The sequence below is a fragment of the Neltuma alba genome, unplaced genomic scaffold (assembly GCF_004799145.2).
Source record: "Neltuma alba isolate B1F8T4 unplaced genomic scaffold, ASM479914v2 tig00012116_pilon, whole genome shotgun sequence".
Lineage (NCBI taxonomy): Eukaryota > Viridiplantae > Streptophyta > Magnoliopsida > Fabales > Fabaceae > Neltuma > Neltuma alba.
Window position 1 is genome coordinate 326,892 of NW_021636668.1, and position 7,903 is coordinate 334,794.

The following is a 7,903-nucleotide window of genomic DNA, read 5'->3' on the forward strand; positions in this document are numbered from 1 at the left end:
TTACCTGCGCATTGATTCATAATATCATTTGACAGTGTGTGCTCGTGTATGTATCACCCGTTGGTGTTGAAGTAAAGATCAGAGTACCCCACATGGTTTTTCAACCGCTCCATAGCCCAGTGTTGAAAGTTTTGGTACTGTCTTGTCACATGCTTTCCAAAAGGCAGCCAAATATATATATATATATATAATTCTTCCAAAGAGGAAAAAAAAAAAGGAATGAAAAGAGAAAAAGAAAACAGTGCATATATATCGTTCATTGCATTGCATATCACTCTCATAGCAAAAGTACTTAAAACTGAAACCATGTCAGGGCAGTAGGTAGTGGCTTTAGGACTCTTGCTTCCTTCTAGCCTCACAGAATGCTCCAGAAAACTGCTTGTACCATATGAAATGGGACACATACTTCTGATATATATATATATATATATATGTCAGCACTATTATACTGACCTTATGAAGGGCATGTACTCTGGTACATACACCTCTGAAGCTGAGGCCAGAGGAGGGGAACAGCATCTTTGTCCACAGATGATCCATTAATTGCTTTCAATTAATTTCCACAGACATTTTATTCAAGTTGGAGCCTTTAGCCTACTGTCTCAGCCATGGCAGAAGCACAATGGTCTAGTCTGAAGGCTTTGGAATCTTACAAGGACTATGATGGGAAAATGGGAAGAATATGGGCCTTTTTCTAATGGTAGAAAAGTTGAATGCATCCAATTAGCAGTACCAAGGCTCACCATTTCATTATTATTATACTACTATTATTACCGCACGGAATAACATTATTAATGCATGACACCAAAGTCCAAAATAAGGGCTCAAGTGCACTGTGTTGCCTATCTTTTATTACGCTTAGCCCTAGATATATGGGGTTGAAGCCCCACAGAACGCTGTAGCACGTGCATATTGACGTTAGCATAGTGAGTTCACCTGGCAAATCTGATCTTTTAATTGAATGGATTTGTTCTTCACTCAGATAATTAAAAGCCTTCAACGGTTCTTCTTCATTTTAAAAGGCATGTGATTATAGGGAAGCTTAAGTCTTTTGATAAATATGTAAACAACAATTTCAGTACCATGTAGGTAATTGTTTTCAGGTGCCACGGATACTTTTATTAAAAGAACACAGATGTGGAGTGAAAAAATATGCAGCAGTGAGATTGAGGTATATTGTTTTTCAGTGTCAGTTTCATCGGCTGGATGAACGCAGCATAACAAACGAGAAATTGATGGAAAGCAGAATCCTAGGAAGGTAAGGTTGCTTCAGCAGCAGAAAATGGAATCTCACGCAAAGGTTTAGTCTTTAGTTTGATCATAAAGTACACAAAATCTTAACAAAGTGTAGGAGAATAAATTAATACATATCAGCAGAGTATCAGTAAATAAAGGAACCAAATCTGATATGATAGATCCCCTCGCCTCGTTTATTTGATCAAAGAATGGAAAAATATACATGAATACGTTGCATCTCATCTTTAGTATCATTAGCGCCGAGAAGATTTAACGTATGGAAGCATTTTTGAATCTGAATGTTGCAATTTCTGCTAAGAGACTCTAAACAATAGGATTATATAGAATTAATTCTATAATGGCAGCTTCTCTCCTGTTGTATCTGTCCAATCCTCTCCAATTCACTAAAACACAGTCGTCTATCAGATTAGCCTTTGACCCTGAGGAGTGGGAACTAACCCGCCACCGCTAAGTTCTTTCTTTCTTTAACAAGTACTTACTGATTTACCACAAAAGCCAAAGACACATGCAAATTCATATTATGGAATTGTAACAGATAAAAAAAAAAAAAGCATTCAATTTGAAAACATTTAAGCAAATATTTTGTTGGAAAATCATCCGCAAGTCATAGGTGAAATAAATTAAATACATAGGTCTACCAAATTTTATTTAACACTGATAAGTTTCAAGAGATTCAATATTTAAAAGTTAATTTAAAAATTAATATTTATAAGTCAGGCTTTTATATTTACAAATTTAGTCGCATTATTTACAAGTTAAGCATGTAAATATTAACTTTCTTAGGACATAGCATTTAGTTTTTTTTTTTTTCACTTGAGACTACTCAGATTTTTTTTCTATTTTATTTGTAATGAAATAGTCCTACCTCACGACGCGATCAATTGTTGTTAGAATAGGCGTAGATTAAGATTGTTCATGAAACCGATTGTCCGTTACTATGCCGAGCTCAGTCCAAAAACAGCCGGGAAAAAAAAAGGGTATCTTCATGCCAGGATACTTCACGCTAACAAGTGTTGATTCAAACTTCTAATAACCAGAGGCCAATTGGTTTTTGAGAAGCATGTCACGCTAATTATTGTCAAGTGTTAGCACAACTATTATGACATGACAAAGCATTCATGGTTGTCGCGAACTTTTCATCACGTCACGCCTCTTGCCATGGAAGTGGCGCCATTATCCAACCTACCTAGCAACAGCATCTCAGCCAACTCTGTGATATAACTTAAAGAGTCAAATCAAAAAAAATTTAACTCACATGGATTTTAAAAGCCCAAGCAACACCATCGTCGAGTACATCTACAGATCGAGGGCCAATCACCCAGTGGTCCAATTAATGTGTTACACGCGAGATAAGGTTAGTTGTCCAACATATCATATCATTGTTCTTGGGCATTTCTCTTCATGTCCCCTGCTTTGAGTTGCTTTCATTTTTCTTCCTTCTTTCTTTTCTTCTTTTCAAGGTCCTCAAGCAATGAAACCATCTTATCTAGTTGACTAGTAAGTGTATTTTTTATGGTTGCAACTTTATTTGCCAGAATTTTGATGATTGTCATAATTATTTTTTTATAGAAGTTTTTTTAAATAATTCGTATCTGATAACAGCTCAGCCAAGTTCCACAGGCCATATCTGCATTCGAATAAGAAAAAATTCAACTCACCTCGATTTTGAAATCCGAGTGACATTTCTTGTTCGATATCAACATCATACTAAAATAAAATAAAAAATAAGGCACATCAAAATTATCTGACCCAAAAGTATGCTCTGCCCAGGAAAATAAGTTTGAAAAACGAAAAAGGACCAAACTACAATCAATCTAGAATTAAATAGCCCGAGTCTTGATTGGGCGTTACTCGATTGCTTCTTTTCCTTCCTTTCGAGAGGCGTTGGACTTAGACCAGTCTTTACATTACTGCCCTGGTGCTGAATCCAGTACAAACAAAGATTTTTCCTACCAGCCCCAGAGCCACCTCACTGTTAAAGGTTATACCAAGAAGCTAACGCCTAAAAGCCGAAGAAGCCGAGTTCACTGGCTCTCTCCTTCTCGAATGTTTCGAAGTACTGATAAATGATGGTAACAGCAAGCAATATCCCGGTCCCTGAACCGATTGCCCCCATGAAGTCTGCCAGGACGGTCAATGCACCAATGCACATCCCACCAAAGGCGGCTGCGGTAGGTATGTAGCGATTCAGTTCCTTCTGTAAATTGGAGTCTCGGTGGCCAGGCATCACCATTTGTTGTTCCTAGCAAGTCAGAACAAAGTTAAACAAGTAGATCAATACCATGTGATGCAGGACTCAGCATAATGCTCAACACAATAACATTAAGATGGATATAGAGGATTTACTTTGAGCTGCTTAGCCACATCTCGAGCAGAGGATCCAGAAACTTCGATCCAAGTTTTTGAGAACAGTGCACAAGCTCCCAGCATAAACACAAGGTAGAACAGCGCATGGAAAGGATTAGCTGCCATATCTGCCAAGCTGCAGTGTGCTCATGAGTTAATACAAGATAATTATAATCCAATCCACTTATAGATGAAATCAGAAAAAGAAGTTCTAATCTAATTACCTTGCTGGAGCTGTGACGTAGTACGCAAGACCACCAACAGGAATAGATTGACCGGAATATTCAGACTCCTTCCACTTCCCCAAGAGGTTCACAATGAAATTACCACCGTACTTCCTGTATAGCAACTGCAAAGAAACAGTTCTTCTGAATAAATGACATGTCTTGGCTCAAGTAAATTTAATACTGTTAAGGATGCTAAGTGAAGCATGTACCTGGGAAATGAAATAAAGATTGGAGACAAGGGCAGATTGTAGAATGATAGGCATGTTGGAGGTGTAGAAAAGCTTGATTGGATATGAACCCTGTTGCCCTCGAGCATTCTTTGATCGCACAGGCAAAACCACACGGAACCCTTGGAAGTAAATGACAATTAGGAAGATCAAGACTGTAGCAAGCAGATTAGTTACATTTGGAAGGTTCTGCCGATAGAAAGCCTCACGAAGAGCACGAACTTTATCTGTCCTTGTAATCAGAAGATGAAACAGTGCAATAACAGCACCTTCAAATTCAGCTCCCCGGCCACTGTTGATTGTTGTGGGGCTAAATGCTTTCCAAATGATGTTTTCACTGTACAATGATGAGAAAAAATAATGAAAACTAAAAATCTACTGAAAATACTTAATATATTGCACCACAAAAGGGAAAAGGTCGTCTCCTACCAGATATTTGTAGCTATGAAAAGTGAAATTCCAGAACCCAGACCATATCCCTTCTGAAGAAGTTCGTCAAGGCATATAACAATTATTCCAGCAAAGCAAAGCTGAACTATAATAAGAATGGCATTCCCAACACCAAGTTGGCCAACGCTACCATACATCCCAGATAAGACATAAGCAACAGCTTCGCCAACTGCTATAAGGATCCCCAACAGCTTCTGAGCCCCATTCCTGCAACAGAACATAATGGCCTGAGAATCAAGACACTGCTTTATGTTATTCAGCAGGAAACCCGTTCCCTCTCAAAAGGTAAGTGAATTTATATTAGAAGCTGCTAACTATATCAGATCTAAAAGCCCACTCTTAGTGCAGTTAATGCACAGGAGTAAAACATTGAAGTACATAAACAGATTATTATAAATAACTAAAACACGAAACACAATGAGTTCACAAAGACGTTTGCCCACAGTTTTCTACAAGGAAACAAACAAATAATGGGAAAAGGGGGGGGGGGAACTAAAATGAAAAATACTTACAGTAGTGCGCGGTCCTCCCGCACACTGTTGTCCACCTCAATGATTTTTGACCCTGCCAAGAGCTGCATAACTAGTCCAGAGGTAACAATTGGAGTAATACCAAGTTCCATAACAGTCCCCCTGTTTGATGCGAGAATGACACGCATCCAATAAAAGGGGTCGGCACCCGTGGTGGAATGTATTCCATAAAGAGGAAGCTGACTGCAGACAAGAAAGATGAAGAGAGAGATGACTGTGTATATAACCTTTTCCCTGAAGGGAATCTTCCTGTCAGCAGTCTGAACTTCTGGGAGAAATGAAAGAAATGGCCTAACCAAATGCAGCACTCTAAACCCTCCTCCCATTTGAACTAATCAAAACCAACTTCTGCCAACTTAACCAACCTGCAGATGTTTTTCAACATTACATCAGGCCAACAGCCAAACCTAAAGCAATGCAATTACTACTAAGTATACAAAACAATGTAAATGAAGAGCATTCCCAAATCATATGCATAATTGCCAAATGATAATAAAATATCGAAAATCAAAATATTTTTGTTATTGACTCCACTCAACAACTTTAGAGAGCCATATCCAAGGAGTACCGGAAACCAAACTATCATTTTAGTTCCTAAATGAAACGACAATAATTAAGAGTGAAATGAAACATATCCCTTAATTTCTAACATTTTACAAAAAACAATGTTGCAACTCAACAGTGCATGACGAAGATGGAGATCAAGCCGCTATATTGCACAATTCCAAATGTTTGTTAAGAACATAAACAACCAAATCAGGCATGCACGCATTTCACGTGCCAGGAGATTTGATAGATCAAATTAATAGCTTCAAATCTTCCACAATTGTTTTACATCGATAGCTACCTAAGTGATCGAGTCTACATTCTTTTTAATCTTCCTGACGCCTTTGAAATAAACGAAAAACTAAAAATTCCGAATCCAAATTCAACAGCTAGGTGACAATAAACTCAATTCACTACCAGACACATGCACAAACGTACAGGACGAATCTAACGAAAAATTATCAGCAACTGAGTATACAAAATGATATTTAAGCTCCATGAGCGATGTAACTCATCAGCCAGAACCTCCTTTGGGAAATAAATCCAGAACACGCATCAGATCTAATACAATAATATGGATTGACTAACTATTTCTTCAGCGCATTACAAGAATTCTGAATTGAACAAAACAGCGGAAACGAATTAAGGCGAAAAGCAAAATCCAGAACTAAAATTGGAGCTTACGATGGGAATCAGAAGATCTGCAATGGGATCGAACTATTTAGCAGGAGGATATCGAAACTCTAGGGATTTATTCAGACAGCCCCGAAGAGGCTGTTATATAAAGAGGGACAAATGGATTTGCCACGACGGAAAGAACGTGGATTTTCAAACACTTGGCTGCATTTTTGGTGCGTTGTGGTGCACCCGCAGTCTTGCCACGACAGTTCGACTAATAGTATTGAGACGCGTGTAGTCGTTCAGACATTTTTTTTTTGTTAATTTTTTGGACTTCGGGCTTTCGTTTGGAAACACGTTTGGGCCGTTCTCCTATAATCCAAACCCCGCAAGGACAACGATGAGTGGGGCATTCTTCCATTTTCGATATGAAAGCAGAACTGAAAAAAATATCTAAATATTAAGTTAAATTTAATTCTAAATATAATACTTATTTATTATATTTATCAATTTTTTAAAATTATCTTTATGAATATTCTCTCAATCGTAATCAAGTGGAGAAAGAGAGGATATCAAGAAAAGATGATTATAGTGTTCTAGGAAAAATATGTCATATTTCTTATAATTAAATAATTTATCTAACTTTATTAATCTAATCAAATTAGTTAAGCAGATCTTATATTAAGGACTGGAGAAGTACAGCACATTAAAATGTTGTTTCTACATAATACTACCTCCAGTCCTTAATATAAAAATCAGTTGATTAATTTGAGTAGATTTAAAAAAACTAATTAAATTAGTTATTTAAAATAAATAGGTTTTGTCTTTCTTAAAATATCATTGTTAATCAAGTATATTGACTGCAATATTATTATTACAAGAATTATATTGAAAAAAATTAAATAGATATAAAAAAACAAAATAGATTATACTTTTATATTTAAAATCAAAATAAAAATCAAAAAGTATTTATATTAACAACAGGAAAGAGTACTTTTATTTGTGTGGCCGACCTATTCTTAATGGTGATTGGTGAGGTGGACTGCGTGTAGACGGATAAAAAGAAAATTTCATGGAGATTGAGTCTGTATACATTTCCCAATCACATACTCGCGACGTATAATTATCTAATTTAAAATTTATTTTTTGCCGCCAAGTTATTATTGTCTATTATTTTATTTACCAGTCTATATTTATAGTCATGGTTTAAAATAATTTTTAATTAACAGAAATAGTATAATGATACCGCGGATGGCCCTTTGTGGATGGAGCCACTGGAGTCAAGCAAAGAAAAGTAAAAACCTGAAAAGCGTGTGAGGAATACGAGGGATAGGCAGGAAAGCAGACAGCAAGCAATGTGGAGGTAGTACCGAAGCCACGCAACATCCAGGAAGCACCATTTGGACAATTCCTTTCCACTGTTACTTCCAATTCCAATGCTTAATACCACCTCCTAGAATTAATAGAAAAACTAGTTTAATTTTTAATTTAATTTTAAATATAAAATTTTAATTTATTTTATCTCTTATATTTATTATTTTTTAAAATATTTTTTGTCGTAATTGTACATATCAAATGTTTTATTACATAGTAGTTCAAACTAATACATTGATTAACAAATATATTTTAGAAAAGACGATACATATTTATTATAAATAAGTAACTTAACTAATTTGTTTAATTTATAAGAATTAGAGGTGGT

The 7,903-nt window shown here is 36.2% G+C and overlaps 1 protein-coding gene across 1 annotated transcript; it reads right to left on the bottom strand.

Annotated features, from left to right (window-relative positions):
* Window positions 1-2,885: 2,885 nt before the first annotated feature.
* LOC114722797 (protein transport protein Sec61 subunit alpha) lies at window positions 2,886-6,361 on the bottom strand. The gene is made up of 7 exons (XM_028908897.1): window positions 6,268-6,361; window positions 5,020-5,402; window positions 4,487-4,714; window positions 4,040-4,394; window positions 3,828-3,952; window positions 3,604-3,739; window positions 2,886-3,499 (listed from the first exon to the last, which is right to left on the bottom strand). The coding sequence occupies exons 2-7, from the start codon at window positions 5,361-5,363 to the stop codon at window positions 3,260-3,262; spliced, it is 1,428 nt and encodes a 475-aa protein (XP_028764730.1). The 5' UTR covers window positions 5,364-5,402; window positions 6,268-6,361; the 3' UTR covers window positions 2,886-3,259.
* Between the last annotated feature and the right edge of the window lie 1,542 nt (window positions 6,362-7,903).